Consider the following 20011-nt stretch of genomic DNA (forward strand, 5'->3'; position numbering starts at 1 on the left):
CACTATCAATTCCTAACCAGCTGGAATACAATAAAGTTACGAGCCACCACTAATTCCTTTATTTTTGCAGGAACGAATCATTACAATTGTAAAAATACGAAATATTATTTTGAACTCAAGATCTGAAAACCATGCAGCCATAATAGTTAAAACCACTGGAATTGTCTTTCACTTCTGTTGGAAAATTCTGAAAAAAATCTTAAAAATTAAAACGTAAAAAGTGTACGGTATGTCTAAATAATTGTTACAATGAGTACATGGTTTGTAACACTAACATATATTAGGTGAAGTTTTAATTTACAGTTATTTAGTGTTCATTTCCACTGTCTACATATCTTACTCATCTTCCCCTTCATCACCCTCCTCACCCTCATCCCCTTCCTCACCCTCCACCTCTTCTTCATCCCCTATGTCTTCATCATCCCCTTCACTGTCTCCCTCGTCGTCCAGCCCGTTCTCTTCTCCATCCACGTCAGGTACAAGGTAATATTGGAGCGGGTTCGGCCAGATGTCATCCTTGATTATATCAGCAATGTCGTCGCCTTGAGGGTCTTCATTGTCACAGAACCAGTCAAAGAACTTCTTCTCGTCCTGGAATGCTCGTTTGCGGCTGTTACTCGCTTTAGTGTTCTTCTTCTTCTTTTCACACAGATTCTGATCTTTCTTCCATCTGATCGGCGTGCTTGTGGATTTGTGCTCACCATTTGCTCCCATTGAAAACTCCTTTGTCAGAACCTAAAATAAATATACCAATTTAGTTTGACATTTAATTGAAGAACCGTTGACACTATCACTATCTGCATTCTAACGATTAGAGATCACAACACACTAATACAACTACTTTTAGTTTGAGCCTACAAACAGCTAGGCTATTTTGTTTTTTCCTCTCAAACATTGGTTAATCTTAAGGCTTAGTCAATCAGAGCAATGATTAACAACGAGTTTATACTGTATTTTCATAAAAAGAAAGGTCTAGTTGAATAATATCTCCAAAACAACAACATTATCTCTCCAGCAATTATGGCGATCTCAAGGTTATTTTCTGCCATGACCACATTAGCCTATAATAATTTATAGTGATGGTGGCGAGACGACATTGTCCAATAAACTTCCATCAAATAATCTGGTATCGCAATGTGTAATATTCCTACCCTGCTCTGCCTGAAACCTAATTCACTCACATACCTCAAGCGAGAGAAGCTAGCCTTTAAGAGATTTACTTTACAGTATTGTTCACCATTTAACAGCATTACTTTACAGTACAAGTTAGGACCAATGAGGTTCAAGGATCGAGAGAAACAAATGAAAATTTTAATGCTTTGAACATCAGCTTCAGCTGTTACGGCCAATTTAATTGATTATACGAGTGAGTGCTTAGGACAATGAGTCGTTGCATGGACAATCAGTGGCAATGAGAGGCTAAAAGAAAACATAAGCTCACCTAAGAGACGTTATGAGTAGTGATTGTTGGTAATTAAAAATAGTCGCAGGTAAAGTAGTGTACGCAACGCGGGTAATTAGCCTTCAAGAAACTTTACGTGATCGCACTTGTAAACTACTATAACATGATTACAGGCTTCCTGAGCACCAGTGGGATTGTTGTTCAGTATTAGCACAAACTATAGGCCATTGATCTAGTCCTAGTCTATGGTATTAGGCAGCAACAATCCAGTTTTTGGGAAGTAGCCGTTTGGTATTAGGATTTGTAATTTTTGGAATGGGTGGGAAAATAACTTTTACTACACATTTACAAAGGCTTTTTTTTTTTGCTTTAATCGCTAAAAATATTTCTAGAAAACATCAGTAATAATTTTTTTGTATGAAATTGGTACCTACAGTAACATTCATAATAAACAGTTAAGGATAAAACCATTGAATACTAGTCAAAGATAAAACACACTGCCGAGTGCCGACTACCGTGAGAGTGGAAGTCAATTGCAGTTCTGAGTTCAGCACAATGTAGTCTGCTCCCCTGGTGACCACTTCCCGCGTATTTATGATAGTGTACATCTAACCCACCTACTTCCCAACCATCGTCGATCGCCATATACGTTCACTAACAAATTTATAGAGAAAGCGGCTTGGCGCAAAACTTTTGAAACTATCCATCTCTTCATCAAGTGTGATATCTTAGGCCCAACAAACAAAACTTCAAAATCTTTAGAAGTCAACCTCGTGAAGTTCCTTAATCCTTCACCTAATCTGAAGGTCTGATAGAAGATTGTGACCATAATACAAGCCTTGCTTGAGAAAATGTTGGGTCCATCATCGTCTATTCCTAGGTTCATTGGCACCATACAACAATCGTTTAGCACCATACAAAATTTTGTTTATTTTGGTTCAGAAATATAAAGCCCGCACAGAAACATTGGCTGGCTAGTGTGGACGCAAAACACATCGGAAACTTGTGTCCGAAACTGTGTTGGTCGGCCGACTCAGTCTCCATGTGTGGATTAGGCTTTAGTTTATGTGAGCCACCGACAGATTGTGTTGATCTAAATTAGGCCTACTAATTTCTGTGGAATACATACACTTTTTTATCAAGTCAAACTGATGGAATTATGTATTGTGAACTATAACAACTGTTAAGACTCATCAACTTGATCAGCAACGAAAAATAAGGTATAAAATATCATTTTAGACACTAGCGTATTCTGCGTCCAGCCAAGGCTAGAAAAAACAGGCCATGCTGCAGCTCGGGCAGTGCAGCACTACGTCACAGTGGTGGATAGTTGTACTAAACTCTTACCATTAAAATCTTACAAACAACCAGCTTGTTTATTTACATAAAACATATGGGAATGGTGATGGCAATGAATTTATCAATGAAATCTATCCACTAGTATGACGTCATGGATCCTGCAGCATGGCCTGTTTTTCTAGTGGGGCCTTGGTCCAGCTCACTCAACTAGCCTACATTCTTTTTCAATAAAAATTGGAGACAGCTGGTCCATATAGATGGGAAGTCTCTTTCAGTATCCACTAGTCAGTGGTAATAGCTACTTCCAGGGAAATTTGCTAAAAAGAGTAACAATAAACTAAAAATAATTAATTACAACATGTAGCAAGACATTATACTTTCTTAAATACTTACGTAGTGGAGAATTGGGACCGAGTGATACTTCTTGGTCGTTGGACATCACAAGGGATTCTTGACGAAATCGCAAAATAAAAAGCAGCATTTGACAATGATGAGATCCAAGCAAAATATTCAAAAGGCTTAAAAACTATTTTGTTATTGATTTAAAATGTAAAAACAATATAATACTTACATCATTTTCTATGTAGGGGTTTCCTTCTTCGAAATAAAAGTTGATCTTGAACCCAAACTTAATGTTTTCAAAATCTTCCACCTCGATTTTGGTGACATACTGAAGACAATCTACTTCTTCATCATCAATCAGAGGGCTTAGTTGGGGGTGGTTCACAAAAGTAGTGACCCAGAAGTTCGGAATCTTCTTGATGATATCGTTTCTCTTCTCAAAATGTGGTTTCTTTAGCCTGTTGTAATTTCTTTCAATGCCGAGAATCTCTTCACTGGCCTTCTCATTTAGAGCATCAATCTCATTTTGGCATTTGTCAATTTCCTCAAGGACCTTCTGAGTTTCTGGGTCTTCTTCCCCAGTCGTCTCTCCATTCCCTAGTTCTACTTTCTTAATTTTCTTTGCTGGTGATCCAGAACCATTTGTAGCCATTTTGTACAAAGTTCAATAGAATTAAAACAGTAAATTCAAGTTTGAACCACCTGAAACAAAAAGAATAATAACTATTATAAGAAACTATAGTGAAAATTGCTTAGTTAGAAATGAATTTTAATCGGATTCTAGTTCTCCCACCAATTCAACAATGTGGTTAGCCTAGTACAAACAATAATTACAGATTTACTATAGGACCTAGTCCCATGGTCAGGGTTCTGCGGTGGCATGTTGTATACCCTGACTAAGAGGATAAAGGCACAGCCTCCTTTAACTCCAGGCCCCGGCCTTCGAAGTGACAACATCGCAAGTAGGGTTGTAACAGCTGTTTTGTTTTGGAGGCAGCTAATAGTACTTGTGATTTTTTTAAGAAATATGAAAGCTTGGTTACTGGTCTATGAAAATATTGACTCCATTTTAAATACACAAAAATAGATTTTCAATTTAACCCTATGCGGTCGTATTTATTGTTTTCTTCTCCTGCCCTATGGATCGGGAAGGCCACACTTAGTGGCCTTCTCCATTTTGTTTTATAACGCAACATTGTTCAGCGCTGCAGGTAGCCCCGCAGCTAAGGCCGGTCACGCGTAGTGGCCCTATGTTTCTCTCTTCATAATATTTAGCATTGTAATTTTGTTTTCGATTCTCTCTGCTTTGGAGGTGCTGTGCTCCCTCGACAATTGTCGGAACTATCTGGAGACTGGGAAAAGCCATTGTTTTTATTAGCTTATAACAATTTTATCACATCTTTCCTTAGTGGGTTATCAGCTTGGTTGTGCAATAGTCCTTATAAAGCCTTTTAATTTGTAATAAATTGATTACTACAGAGACTTAGTGTCTGACAATGTGTTCTAGGCTTATTTACTTATAAGTAAAGGGTAAGTTTATCTGACGAATGTAACAAGCCAATTATGTTTAACTATGCAAGTTAAATAAGTAGGCCTCGTGTATTTTCAAAATGGAAAGATTTTATAAATATTTGGATGTATTTAAAGTTATAATTGACACAAAACAAATGAGTAGGTTATGCTTATTTTAAAAAATGTCAAATAATTTAACATAGGCCTAATCTAAGCTGGCCTACTTAAGTAAGTAATTCTAATGTGTTTCTTCCTGAAAGAATTTATAGGTCTATCTAACTTAAGTTAGGCCTAAGGCTCGGTTCACACGAGCGACTTATCAAGCTGACTAGGCTGTGATGTGACTAGATAAGCCCGATTGGGTTGGTAGCGGACCACAGGATACCGATTCACACGAGCAAAATGTCCACGGACTAGATGAAAATATCTATATCAAAACCACTCGGATCCATCACTGGTGCACAATGAGAACAAATGGAAGAATGCGAGCTGCAGCGTGACTACCTGATCGCTCCCATAAGGCTACGTGTACTGCTACGCCGCTAGAGCGGGTGACTGGGCAGTTGCCATGAGTGACTGGGAAGTGGGGCCCGACTATGTTTTGGGACACCGAGCTCTAACGCGACTAGCTAGTCATCGCCCTTCACTCGCGTGAACGGCTCCATTTGATCCTGTGGTCCGCTACCCAGTCAGGCTTACCTAGTCACAGCCTAGTCGGCTAGATAAGTGGCTCGTGTGAACCAGGCCAATAACTAAGTTTTTAGGCTAGTAAGTTTTAACCGGCATTGTTAATATTTTTATTTAACCCTCCTGGTGTCAAGTCATTTTTTTGTGTGGTGTCGGGCGATTTTCAGGCATTTGGCAGCAATGTTTATTTAATACTATAACAAATCTACTTTGCAAAATAACTATACCTTGTTATATATTTTTATGCAGCTAAATAAATGCACATTAAAATTCAGCATAAATAATTGATTTTATAAATATGTTATAGTTAAAAAGTACTTAGAAAGATAAAAATTACAAAATAAAAATATAAAAAAAAGTTTGTGCCCCTATTTTTATAAGTAATTTCTAAACTAAATGAAACATCTGAAATAGCCATTAATTTCTAAGTTTTGTAGCAAAAATAAAATATGATTTTTAGTACAGTATAGTAAATTTAATTTGTAGGATAGCCATGAGTCATAAATATGAGAAAGGAATAGTCGTAAAATCACTCACTAGGCCAATTACAATGACTACTGCCATTATGAATCTTCAAAACTTACTGCAAACACATGAAACCAACAAGTTAACTTAGTCATCATTGATTATTTTGTACATCTGAATACATAACCTAATCTAAACTGATAAAAATCAATTTTCAATAAAGAAAAGATAGTAACAAACAACTTGTAAACAACAACACGCAACCAAAACATTTTCTTTTTCTCAAAACATCTGGAAACAGACAAACAAAAGTAAGGCTATAAAACAACACCAGCAGAAAGCCAGTATTCTGCTGTTTACAGTGATATAAATCCAGTCCAAATTGGACTGAAATTTACTGAGTTAAAAGACAATGTATAACTGTCTGTACTACCATCGATGCATCAACGCTTGACACCCCAGAACATCATTACCATCGATGCATCGATGTTTGACACTGGGAGGGTTAACTTATTTTTATTCACCTTGAAACTTAACGGTCAGCCGATGAGTCATTTTATGTTATATAAACAAACATAAATTTTTAAAAATTACAGGAACTTTTATAACAAACAAATAGTCTTGGCCCACTTACGGTAACTTAAGTTAATAAAACTTAAAATACAGTAAAAACTCATTCACCAATAACATATTGAATTTTTTATTTCATGAGGTTTTTTGTCAGCGATGCTGACATGGACTACTGTAATAAAAGGCCGCGGCGAGACAACCAACACTTCTTACTACCTTCTTAATCTAACCTAACTTTAAAAAACTTAATGCAGCCACGAACCCGCATAAACCCCGACCTGCCTTCCCCACATGGCTAAATAAGATCGCTAATGTACCGAACATATACTACTTAAGTTCTATTGCATTTTATTTTCTTTATCTAACGAAATTAGGCTATTTTAAGCACTTTTTCTCTTTCGTACTTTTGGGGGAAACAACTATTTCACCCTGAAAATTGCAATTGAACATTGGGAAAAGCGCTAGGGTCTATTAGAAATCAATGATTTTTGGGACTTGAAAATTATTTTTTTTACTTTTCTGTGTTATCTTAGTCCAGTCCATTCGAACACTTTTTCGGCAAATGCCGTTTATACCCAGAAAACCAGGTTTGAAAATCGTATAAAAATAGCAGTGCCAAAAATTGCCCATTTTTGGCTAAACCAAATTAGGCCTAGAAATAAGTAATTCAACATACTTAACTTAATTTAACCTACTTAACCTAGGTAATCTAACCTAACCCATACTTATGCTAGCAACAAGCCGAAAATGGCCGATTTTGGGTAAACCAAGATTAGGTTAATTTAAGTAGGCCTAGGTATAAAGTTATTGAGGGTACACTTTCGTATCTGTTGTAACAACCGAATGAAAAATTATTCGATACCTATACCGTTTGGTTGGTTAGGCCTAACTAACCAAATGATATAAAGGTTAATAATGAAATAATCGATATTGATCGATATTTTCATCGGGTTTTTTTTACAACAGAGTCTATATACCTGTTATTAACACATTTACCAGTCAAGTGTGCCAATATTAACCCTCCGAGTGTCCATAGTTTAGGCCTTAATGTCCACCTATTTTTGGCCCCTTTGCAAGGTTTTATTAAAACGGATCTGAGAAGCTTAAAACAATGTTAATTCTAATGTTCTATATACCATTTTGTTTGGAAAATCATGGGCTTCAAATAAAACATAAGGAACATTTTTTTCAAAAAAAAATTTTTAGGTAAAAAAAAATATAATTTCGAAAATTTTCAAAAAAAAAATAAGTTCGCGCTCAATGAAATTGTATAAATTATAGGCCTATAAATATTTGAAAATAGCCACTTTGTTCTAAATTTAATGAGGATTACAAATATATAATCATATAGCGAGGTAAGTTATCAAATAAATAAGTTATGAGCGAAAAACGGATTTCAGTACATAGCGTTTAGCTAAGAATGCATAGCCTAACCATAGCTAGGAATCTGGCTGATAATTTACATCAATATCACTACCTACTTCTTCAGGATCATCAACCAGCACTTCAAAACCACTTAAATCTTCTTATAATGCACCACGTATATCACTACTTTTGATTTTTAACACTAAAACAATGATAAACGTAATAAAACACATCAGTCATCGGTCCGGGGGAACCTAGCTGTTTACAAATACACGCACGTCAGCTGTCTGCTACAATATTTTCGGAACTAAAATGAATAGCGCTTAGAGACAGACCTCTGGAGAAAGCTTAGAATATTACGGAAAGAACGATACCTAACTCGATCCAGTTCAATCCGATTCAGTCAGTCATAGAGCCTTCGCCATAAACGATGTTTGTGCGTCTTAAACTCGACGCGTGACCCTACACAAAGTGTGTTGTGCGTCTTAAACTCGACGCGTGACCCTCGGAGGGTTAAGTGATTTTTAACGCTTTTCACAATTTTCAATTGTGTTTTTTGGGGTGATATAAGTTAGGTATTTGCCGAAAAAGTGGAAGGGATTTACAAACGCGATTTTCAGGATGAAATACTTAGGCATTTCCCCCAAAATAGTCTATTTTTGATACATCTAAGATGTAGATAAGTTTAAGGCGGCGTAAATATGCATTCTAGGGTTTGCAAGCGATTTTTCAATTTTTTTTCATTCTACTCGAAATGTACGCTGATTTTGAAAAAGACATTCTTTTACTGTGGAAAACGACCATAACGCGGAAAAACTTCTAAAACGACCAAAAATGTTTATTTACCAAAAAACACATCATGTGGGTACTCAAATTAACCGGAATATTAAGTATTATTTTGGATCCGACGTCAAATAAGCAAGATCTGCGATGCTATTTTGGATTTTTGTTCCAACCTTTGTCTGTGTTAAAATACCAGCTGATCAGTTGGTCATTATTTTATTATAATTGTTTATACTAGGCATAACCTAACCTAAACTAACCAAACCTTACCTAACCAACCAACTAAACCTATCCAAACCAAACCTAACCAAACCAACCCCACCCAACTTAAGTTAACCTAACAAGCAACCTGGCAGAGCTAAAACAACCATTTCCCAATTCCAAGCAATTTCCCATAACTTATTAACTTAATTCTTCCGACTAAGTTTAGGTGAGTCGGTGGCTCAGTTGGTAGCGTCACGGACTTCGGGCCCAAGGCAGCGATGTTGTGGGTTCGGATCCTGGTCAATGCCACTAAAATTTATCAGTACAGTTACCCTTGGTACCGTACCGGCTCACCCCTTGCTTTGCTGCGTACGTTCCACACACAGATCTGTAGTCTAAGTGGACGGGCAAATGTAGGGTTAACACTCCAAGTAACCATAGTAATGGTCTTAATGTCGGCCCATTTATTGTGCAATCGCAGGGTTTTATTAAAATGTATCTTAGAAACTTAAAAACACTCTGAAGTAGGGTAAGGGTCATTCCATATGAAATCAACCAATGGTCTGGAACTTGAAATCACAGAATTCAATGATACTTTTTTTATAAGTTATACTATTAGAGAATATGAAAAATACCAAGTTTTAGATTTTTTTGACTTTTGGTTTCTGAGTTATAAATTTTTGAAAATCTAAAAATCGGCCGATTTTGGATGCGTTCCGAAATCTTTAAACACCTCTAACTACAAAACCAATCAACTTAGAGAGTTCAAACTTTCACCATTCTCTTTAGAATTTCAAGAGCTACAATTTGATATGTCACTTGACTATATTGGCTTAGCCTTCTTTCACACCAGCGCGGTGCGGCACCGTCCCGCACCATCGATGCGGGTCGACCCGCAAGGCCCTTTCACACTAGCTGCCCGGATCCGGGCGTTTCCAGGCTGAAACTTTGTGATTTTCGGATGCATTTCATTCAAATAAATAAAAGTAAGGTTGTTATGCTACTTGTTGTATCCGAAAATAAAATACAGTGCCCCCTTGCTAAACAACCTAATTGGATCGATGCCGTGTGTGTAAAAATGTCAATCCCTTGTGTTTTTAAAAGTTATGGTGACAGCTGTGGGATGAATCTCGCACTTCAAACATGGTCTCAAATATGTAATGACTCACTTTCTACTCTTGTTATGAAATATACTATAACATCTGGGACCATTTTTTTTTCAGTGCACTATAGGAGATAAAGTAATTCTGTAGTTGATATATATGGTTGATATATAGTTGATATTTTTATGCACATATATGTAGGTAGCTTTTAGCTAACAACAATTCATTTCCTTCCATACATTTAGAAGAACATGTAAGTGCTCGTTAAACCAAATGTTTTTATATTAAATAAATCAGGCATGTTTAATCAAATTGTTTGTAAAAATTTAAACATGCAAATGAAAGATGGTTTGCTGCAGTGGGGGTCTCGTCCTACACGCTTACCTTCAAACCAAACCAAAATATAAAGCTTGACCAAACTAATAAGCTCTATATAAATTTCAACCTCAATACCAAGAACAACAAACTTGCCTATTTACAAGAGTACAACAAAATCAACCACACTCAACCACTGATAGGCATAGACAGTCAAAACTACTGATTTATGTGCGGGCAAAACCAGCCCGTCCCGCGCAAGTGTGAAAGCGTACATAAGAACCCATGATCTAAAAACTATTCATGCGGTTTCGACCCGCATTGGAAGTTTAGGTTCGTGCGGGTGATTTTTCAACCCGGACGGAGGTTTAGGTCTGTCCGGGTCAACCCGCACTGGTGTGAAAGCTCCCATATGATTCAATAGTCTAAACAGCTTCGTCTGGTGCGGGACGGCCCCGCACCGCGCTGGTGTGAAAGAAGGCTTAGTAATAAAAAATTCCAAAAATCCAAAAAAAGTTTTTTTGAAAAATCTCAAAATCCAAATGTTTAATTTTTGTGAGAAAAAAATATGTTTTTTGTAATTTTTACTAGAGTGCATGTGCCAAATTTCATTATGGTACTCCAATGGGATCATTATAAAAAAAAATTACTGTGTAGTTAAACAGGTAAAATGCACACAAGTTTTTATTGACTATAGATGCGTGACGTAACATAGTAGCCTGCTGTAGCCTAATCTTAATAGGTTTGAGCAAAGAAAAATGTTATGTGAAAATACATAATAATTAAGAAAGATCTGTATCATAGTGCAGTAAAATAAACTATAATTTAATAATACCTAATAATAAAATAATAACTACATAGAATACATTTGTTACCAATCAGTAGGCTATATAGGCCTATACCTGCCATTGTATTTTGTAGCAAATGGCAAATGATTCATAAAAAAAGTCGTTGATATTCTTACCACCTCTTTATAATCATGAAATTTATTGTTATGTTCTTTGAATACAGTAATGTCTTTTTCATTTCATGCTATCACTTTAAAATAACCAATTTAAGGTTGTTTATTCATAAAGTATTTACAATAATATTATATATTTATTTAAGATGGTCATATTTCAGTGTTCAATTTACAATAAAAACATTATCATCTAGTAAACTGATGTGATCACAAGTCACTGTCTTGAAACCAGGATGTAATGGTTTTAAATGCATATAATGCTTGTTTCTTCTTTGATAAAATTCGGGAAGCTCTGGACATCTCGTCGGTAGATAATTTGTATGTCCTACCAGTTGGCGTGGTTGGATTAACACTGCATTTATAATAAAGTTATGTGGCACTGTTAATACATCTGGTCTTCTGGGATATGCAAAAGAAGGAGGTGGTCCAATGAGGATGGAGAAATGGTATTTTTGTCTATGGTATAACTTAGTAAGTTCTTTTTCAGATTGGTTTTTAGACAAAACACAAGCTATCCAACATTTTCTGTTATATGCACACAAGCAACAAATCCATTTATTTCTTCAAATGGTACATCGTTAACTTAGCATCTGGAGCAACTTGTACTGATGTGAAGATCCTACTTTTCATTATCATTTATGTAGGCCTAATATCAATAACTTTTGTATGAATCATTTGCTACAAAATACAATGACAGGCATAGGCCTAAAGCCTACTGATTGGTAAAATGTATTCAATGTAGTTATTATTTTATAAGTACTAGTGGTCGTCCTGTGGTCGAAACTCGACCAAAAATAATTAATGTACAGACTACTATATTTTCTCCCCACACTGTAAATAAAACATGTGATTGGGATTTCCTCCAATTGTTTTGATTTTCTGTTTACATTTTGTTGTTATTTCGTCACCATCATGGCAACCCAGTTGGTCCATGTTAATTTTTTGAAGTTTTCAAATTCGTTTTTTGTGCTTATTTTTTGCACATCTACAGGCAAATATCTTTCTAACAGTATGCGTAGATTTTCCCTGCGATGCACACGAGCTGAGAAAAAAGGTTTTAAAGAAACATGCTTGCCTATTAATATATAGATAGATTACTAGCTGACCCGGCGAACTTCGTATCGCCTAAGTTATAGGTTTCCCCTAAGACAGACCGACCCGGCAGACGTTGTCTTGCCTTTGACTATTTATAATTTAAGTACCGTTACGTTTAATTTTCAAGATGATCTCGTTCGCATCGCTCAATCACGTCCTGGTTGAAGTTCGTTCGCTACGCTCACTCACCTTAGGGTTGTAGCTCGTTCGCTTCGCTCACTTGCCTTCAGGTTAGCTCGTTCGCTACGCTAACTCGCCTCCAGGTTGAAGTTCGTTCGCTACGCTCACTCACCTTTGGGTTGGAGCTCGTTCACTACGCTGACTCACCTTTAGGTTGGAGCTCGTTCGCTGCGCTCACTTGCCTTCAGGTTAGCTCGTTCGCTACGCTAACTCGCCTCCAGGTTGAAGTTCGTTCGCTACGCTCACTCACCTTTTGGTTGCAAATTAGCTGTTGTCATAAATGTAAAAGAAATAATAGTGCTGCACCCTGTTGGTAATCCTTGTAACTTTAATGCCATTGAACATCATAGAACAGAACCAAATTGTTAAATTGAAACAGCTGTTAAGATTCATTAATTCCATTTCTCATAAGGTTAACATGGGAAACTCCAGAGCCACTGGGGCGGAGCCCTTTTAAGAATTTCGAAACGGGAAATAGTTTACGCCCGATTCGCATAGGCCTACCTACAGAATTTACACACCAAATTTCATAACGATCGGTGAAGTCGTTCCGGAGGAGTTTGCAGACAAACACTGTGACACGAGAATTTTATATATTAGATTATTATAGTTTATTTTACTGCACTATAATACAGATCTTTCTTTATAATTATGTATTTTCACAATAAATTTTTCTTTGCTCAAACCTATTAAGATTACAGTACACTATGACACGTCATGCATCTATAGTCAATAAAAACTTGTGTTCATTTTAACCTGTTTGACTACACAGTAGTATTTTTTTAAATATTATCCCATAGGAGTACCATAATGAAATTTGGCACATGCACTCTAATAAGAAGTACAAAAAACATATTTTATCCCCAAAAAAATTAAACATTTTGATTTAAAAATTTTTTAAAAAAACTTTTTTTGGATTTTTGAAAATTTCTATTACTAAGCTAATATAGTCAAGTGACATATCAAATTGTAGCTCTTGAAATTCTAAAGAGAATGGTGAAAGTTTGAACTCTCTAAGTTGAATGGTTTTGTAGTTAGAGGCCTATTTAAAGATTTCCAAACACGTCAAAAATCGGCCGATTTTTAGATTTTCAAAAACTTATAACTCAGAAACAAAAAGTCAAAAAAATCTAAAATTTTGTATTTTCTATTACTTTGAGGTATAGAACAAAATTACCAAATATTGCCCATTTTGAAAACCTTAAGTTCTGAAATTTTTTAGCGAATTTCCCTATAGGGAAGTAGCTATTACCGTAGGTCTCATGGTAAGACTTAGGCCCGGGACCGATTTACTTTTTCATTTTGATGTCCCCAGAGGACAAAAACACCATTCGTTCAAATTTTTATATATGTATATATATATATATATATATATAGATATATATATATATATAGATTTATATATATATGTGTCCGTGAACACGATAACTTGAGTAATTTTTATCCGATTTTGATGAAATTTGGTTTGAAGGTGTAAGGCGGGATAAACTTGAATGAGTTCGCGATCCAGCATGATCGGACCATGGGAACAGGGTTTTATGGGGGGTTTTATGGGGTAAAAATTGGTTTTTCTCACTTTTGACCTTCAAAACACAAAATTTCCCTATTTTTCTCTAAACCTTCTTAAAGAGCTTAAAAAAACAAACAATTCAGTATATCAAAGTGTTTTTGTACAGTTATTAGTTACGGAGAAAACTAAAAAAATTGTAAATTTAAAATTCCCATGTTATTCTTATGGAGAATATTGTAAAATGTTGTAGTTTGCTTGTTTATGGATTGATCAAACTTGGCAAATATATTCATTTTCTACTAAGCAATAATTATTTTACTTAAAACACACACTTTATTAGTTTCCTTGTAGCAGCAAACCTAGGTACTCGTTAAACCTAATGTTATTTAAATAGATGGATTGAAAATTAATTCAGCCAAATGGAAATTCGCTTAGACGGCAGGTTTGCTGCGGCGGGGGTATTTTTATTGGTTGATTTGACATGGAATGACCCGTAACTTATATACTGTTTTATATATCATTTTGTTTGGAAAATTATGGGCTTCAATGTAATAGGGAATATAAAATATTACAAAAACAATTTTTGTTACAACAATCATTTCTCAAAAATTATAAAATAAATGAAACATTTTGTTTGCGCTCAATAAATTTTTATAATTTTAGGTCTAATATTTTAAAATAGCCACTTTGTTCAAAATTTTATGAGGATTCCAAAAATATAATAATATAAGGAAGTAGGTTTGCAAATAAATAAGCTATGGGTGAAAAACTGATTTCGTACATTTAGCGTTAGCTAAGAATGCATAGCCTAACCATAGCTAGGAATCTGGCGGATTAATGTATTTACATCATTATCACTACCTACTTCTTCAGGATCATCAACCAGCCCTTCAAAATCACTTCAATCTTTTTATAATGCACCACGTATATCACTACTTTTTATTTTTAACACTAAAACAATGATTAACGTAATAAAACACATCAGTCATCGGTGCGGAGTTAACCAAGTTGTTTACAAACACAAACGTCATCTGTCTGCTACAATATTTTCGGAACTAAAATTAAAAGCGTCTAGAAACAGACATCAGGAGAATGCTTAGAATCTGCTGAAAACGATACCAATCTCGATCTGATTCAGTCAGCCCCAGAGCCTTCGCCGTAAACGATGTTTGTGTGTCGCAAAAGCGACTCATAACACCACGGCGGGAGTGTTGTGCGTCGATTACGCACACTTAACACTCGGAGGGTTAAAAGAGGTTGCCAACCTCTTTTTGTAAAAAAAGTTACTGTAAGTTAATTATCTACCCATTATTTCCCATCAAATTACCCTTTTACACATTAAATTAGGCCCCCTACCCTTTCCCCCGCCTGATTTCTGATGATAAACCACGTTAGATGTCTCCCCCACCCAAAAGTTCCCGGGTAGACTTACGTATCTGTTGGCACAAACAACCGAATGAAAATACCGATCGATATATCGTTTGGTTCATAGTTAGGTAAGGTTAACCTAACCTAACTAACCAAACGATATATTGAATAATCAAACCTTTCATTCGGTTGTTTGTGCCAACAGATAACTTACGAAAGTCTACGTTGTTTGTGCCAACAGATACGAAAGTCTACCCGTGTCCCCTTGTGAGTTGGGGTTAGACTTATTGCTGGTAGTAGGCCTATCACATTTTTGTCAAAATCTCGCTTAATTGACGTCGGATCCAAAAATTCTTGCATATTCGTGATCTGTTAATATTCCGGTTGATTTGAGTACCTACCCACATGACATGTTTTTGCAAAAAAACATTTTTATGGTCGTTTTTTCGCGTTATGGTTGTTTTCCACAGAAAAAGAATGTGATTAATGTTAAATGGAATCAGCGTTGAATTTCAAGTAAGATAGAATGGAAACAAAAATTTCAAAAATCACGTGCAAACCCTAAAATGCATAGGCTATTATCCTACAACGGATAAACTTAAGGCAACAAAAAAATACAATCTTAACATAAAAGTAGTAATGTAATACAAGTTCAGTACCGGTAGGCCTATTTTATAAGATCATTCATTGTTTCAGTTTCAACCGAAGTAGGCCTAACTAAGATACGCATCACTTCACTTTTTGTTCGTAGGTGTGCGATGTGCTCCGCGCCTTAAAAAATGTTTTAAAGGTAACTTAGGCCTAGGCCTAAGTTAAGTACTTTATTTATTGTTTTATAGGATCTTACCATAGGAATGGTTTATGAAGGTTTAAGTTGGGCCTACTTATACTCCGCGCCAAAGCTGGTGGCAGCTGAGGGATTAGGACGGTCAGGTAGGACTATATAGGTTGGACCTGCTCACCAACCTGGCCGTCCTGATCCCTCAGCCGCCACCAGCTTTGGCGCGGTAACTTGACTTAGAAGAAAAGTCCAGAAAGCCCAATATAGGCTATCTATAAGATTAGCCTTGTGAGAAGTAGGCTAGGATTTCTTGCAAACAGCTTAAGTTAAGTATAAATAGCTTAGGCCTAGGCCTACCAACAATTAAGTTAGGCTATATTTATAAATTTAGTCTATTTCTCTTAAGCGGATCTAAGCTTCTAAAACTCAGACATCGGATAAGCAAGCTAAACAAGCCCAACACCATCTTCTGTAAGGCCAAATAACTTAGGCCTAACTTAGGCATAACTTAATTGGGTTTAAGTATAATAACAATTGGTTATGTAAGTTTCATTGAATGTCTATGAAAGAGGAGACAACAATTTACCATAGCCTATTATTGGATTTCACAACTTTCAAGTAAGCCTAGGGCTAGACCTACATAACATAAAATTTTCTAAGAGGCAACCCTTTTTTATGAATTAATAGTTAAATAATAAGATATTAGCCTAACTGATAGCCAACTAACGAGGAAAAAAACTTGGAGAGAATAGGATTTTAATACCTATTTACGTTATGTTCAAAGTAAAACCAAACCATTCAGGAAATAATCGCAATAAACACAAGGCCTTGATAACATAATTACCCATTCGGCTTGTCAGTCTGGAGGGAAAATACAATGAGATTAACTCGATTGAAGGAAATTCGACAGAACTATAAAATTTAATTAAATTCCAGGCATTAACTTATACTAAAATTGCAATAATTACCAACGTGAACGGGCCTAACAATCATAAACACATAGAACTAATTCAGGAAGATCGGCAAGACACCACTCCATTACGTCGAGAACCCAACAACGCCCGGGAATGCTGCCAATGCCAAATAGTAAGGTTATGTGTTTTGTAGGATAACAAACAAGGTTAGTGCAAAAAATTAGAAACACAAGTGTAACTTACCTAAGGGTGGTCAATTATTTTACTAATGTGAAATTCGATTAAGGGTTTAACACACCTATAACACTCTTAATTTAGAATAGACAATAGACGCCTCACTAAACGAAAATGGACAATAAATTTAAAAGATGGCTTCCAAACTTGCTGAGAAAAACAACGAGAGTTCACCGGAAGTAAAAACATCAGAAATTTTGCTCTGAGAAAATAAAGCCAACGGCTTAAAACGTACTATATAAAAAACAAACACTAATTTCGTGCTTCTTTACGTCTAAAACGCACTATAAACAATCAATCATGTTTGGAAAAAAGGAACCGAACACAATCTGAAGATGATATTTAAAACTTTAAATCTTTTTGACCCATGTGAACAATTTGAGATCTTCCTCTGAGCCTAACCACCTAACCCGAATGTGTTTTGATTCTGTTGTGACCGTACTATTGAAATACACGCAAATTGTAAATTATATCTCTTTATTTTAACAACATAGATGTTTGTAATGTAATGTTTTCAAAAAGTAATAATAAGAAGTGTTTACTATTTAATATTTACCAACGGCTGACTATTTAGAATAGAGTAATAGAACAAGATTATGACAGATTCAGAAGAAGCATTTGAATCAACAAGCAAATGCCAATCATTTGCAGATTATTCCTCATCTGTTTTCACTGCAAATGATGATACTGATACTACTAACGTACCAAACTTTGACAATGGATTGAATTTTTCTCTTTCAAATTGTGCTTTTATACAGAGTGTTTCCGAATTGTCTGGACATATTTTGTGAACTTGTTCCCTGGGCTAAGACAAACATAAAACACCATATATAAGTATGGGTCTAAAGTGCCTATATTTCTGTCTGTCGGTCTGTTTGTGATTTTTATAAATTATTTTATATCTTGGGCATTTTTCAAGATAGAGATTTAACATTTGGTATGAATGTGTAGTTCTGAAAGTTAAAAAGAACTGTGAAAATGTCATTCAAATATCTCAAATATTCAAATATATTGTTGTTGAGAGTGCTTAACAGCTATTTTTAATGTTCCAAAGTCAATTTTTCGTATTACATAGTATTTACTTATTGTTCAATGTATAATAGAACAGATTGTAAAGTAAATAAATAAAAAAAAAATAAAAAATAAAATATCTCAAGCCGTTTCAATATGGCGGCCATTTAAAATCTTTAATGCCAAATTTCACGAAAACCGTAAATATTAAGAACATCTTGTGCCTTCAAAAAATAGAGAATTTTGATACAAATCAAATGAGGCCTTGTTTGTTAAAATCAGATGAAAAATAATTGAGTTATCAGTTTTTTTCTACATTACTTTTTTGCCAGATAAAAAAGTTTCTTAATATTTATGGTTTTCATGAAATTTGGCATTAAAGTTTTTAAATGGCCTCCCTATTGAAACGGCTTGAGATATTGGAACAAAACTTTCACAGTTCTTTTTACTCTCAAAACTACACATTCATGCAAAATTTTAAGTCTTTATCTTGAAAAATACCCAAGATATTAAATAATTTATAAAAATCACAAACATACCGATAGGCGGAAATCTGGGCACTTTAGACCTATATGGGGTTTTATGTTTGTCTTAGCCCAGGGAACAACTCCACAAAATATGTCCAGACAATTCGGAAACACCCTGTATACCGCAAGTGATGTAGATGTAAAGAAGAAAATTGAAACCCTTATTGATGGTAGAAAAGAGTGCAGGCCCTGATGGAATGATGGAGTACCACCGATAATACTGAAGTTCTGTTCATCGGTGATCTCAACATTCTGTTTCAAGCTTTACATACGAGTGGAGTCTTCCCCCAGTGTTTCAAGCAGAGCTACTGTGTGTGATACCAATTATTTTCAAATCGGGTGAAAGGGAAAATGTAAAGAACTACGTCATATTGATTCCGATATAGTCTACGATAGCAAAAGTTGTTGAAAGTATTTATTTATTTATTAACGGACACACTATTTTTACAAGAAAACACAGAGAAGTTTGTACAGAATAAAATACACAGAAAATACAGTGTGTTTCCAACAAATGGGCCAGTACAAAAGTAGTGAAAAAAAACTGGAAACAACAAGATTATAAGAACAATACATACAAGATAACCTCAAATGATGATTTAACTATATAAATAACAAACTATCATAACAAGTTACCAATACAATAGATTCACAAAAGCTTTGTCCAAGGTCTTTTGGATTACCTTCAGTTTAATCTCAGTGTCCATATTGTACCTGAACATCGGTGTCTTTCAGGGGCGCTCTACAGCTAGGTACCTATCTTCTCCATTTACATATGAGTACTAATGACAGCATTCCTTGAGACCAGATCGGTTGACCGTGTATACCTTGATTTTGCCAAAGCTTTCGACAGAGTCGACCATCGTATCTGGTTGGCTAAACTTCATGGCGTTTGGAGTCTGCGGACCGTTATTCCAATGGTTAGCAAGCTATATCTCAAGGGAAGATATCTCATTGTCAAATATGAGAACTCCTCCTTTTTGCCTTTTCCTGAACTTTTCTGGTGTCCCCCTAGGGTCGCACTTGGGCCCGCTACTGTTTTGTATTTTTTTCAACGACATATGAAGATTAAAGACATCATCGAGACAGATTTCTTGATGTTTAATTGCTGATGACATTAAAGCAGGGCCGGCTAGAGGGTGGGGCAGGGGGGCCGGCCCGGCCAAAGGTAACATTTTTACTGTCCATAATCTGCCAAAAGTCAAAAACTTTAGGATAGGCCTAGTTTTTCAGTTCACTAAGTAATTTTTGACTTGAATTGTAACTCAAGGCCTGACTTGTTCATATTTTTTTTTACTTGAATAAAGGTGCAACTGTGAGCACATGAATTAATCAAACTATCAAGCATTTAAGAAATATATTGTTATTTGTGTAACAAAATGGCAC

General features: G+C 35.5%; 1 protein-coding gene across 3 annotated transcripts; it reads right to left on the reverse strand.

Annotated features, from left to right (window-relative positions):
* Positions 1 to 36: 36 nt before the first annotated feature.
* LOC128987679 (protein SET-like) lies at positions 37 to 17248 on the reverse strand. 3 transcript variants are annotated; one of them, XM_054408659.1, is made up of 3 exons: positions 17100 to 17248; positions 3273 to 3745; positions 37 to 735 (listed from the first exon to the last, which is right to left on the reverse strand). In XM_054408659.1, the coding sequence occupies exons 2-3, from the start codon at positions 3693 to 3695 to the stop codon at positions 337 to 339; spliced, it is 822 nt and encodes a 273-aa protein (XP_054264634.1). In that variant the 5' UTR covers positions 3696 to 3745; positions 17100 to 17248; the 3' UTR covers positions 37 to 336. The 3 variants fall into 3 exon arrangements, with proteins under 3 accessions (XP_054264634.1, XP_054264635.1, XP_054264636.1); XM_054408660.1 differs by lacking the exon at positions 17100 to 17248 and adding an exon at positions 16911 to 17037; XM_054408661.1 differs by lacking the exon at positions 17100 to 17248 and adding an exon at positions 16787 to 16903.
* Positions 17249 to 20011: the final 2763 nt, after the last annotated feature.

This window comes from Macrosteles quadrilineatus, unplaced genomic scaffold, assembly GCF_028750875.1.
Source record: "Macrosteles quadrilineatus isolate MER2022 unplaced genomic scaffold, UCM_ALF_1.0 Scaffold_2__2_contigs__length_208266976, whole genome shotgun sequence".
Lineage (NCBI taxonomy): Eukaryota > Metazoa > Arthropoda > Insecta > Hemiptera > Cicadellidae > Macrosteles > Macrosteles quadrilineatus.

What these genes read in the sequence shown, in the direction of transcription:
- LOC128987679 (XM_054408659.1), bottom strand. Translation starts at nt 3,695, where the DNA reads ATGGCTACAAATGGTTCTGGATCACCAGCAAAGAAAATTAAGAAAGTA. An exon ending in ACCCCTACATAGAAAATGAT is followed by an intron (nt 736 to 3,272) that starts GTAAGTATTATA and finishes TATTTATTTTAG; the next exon opens with GTTCTGACAAAGGAGTTTTC.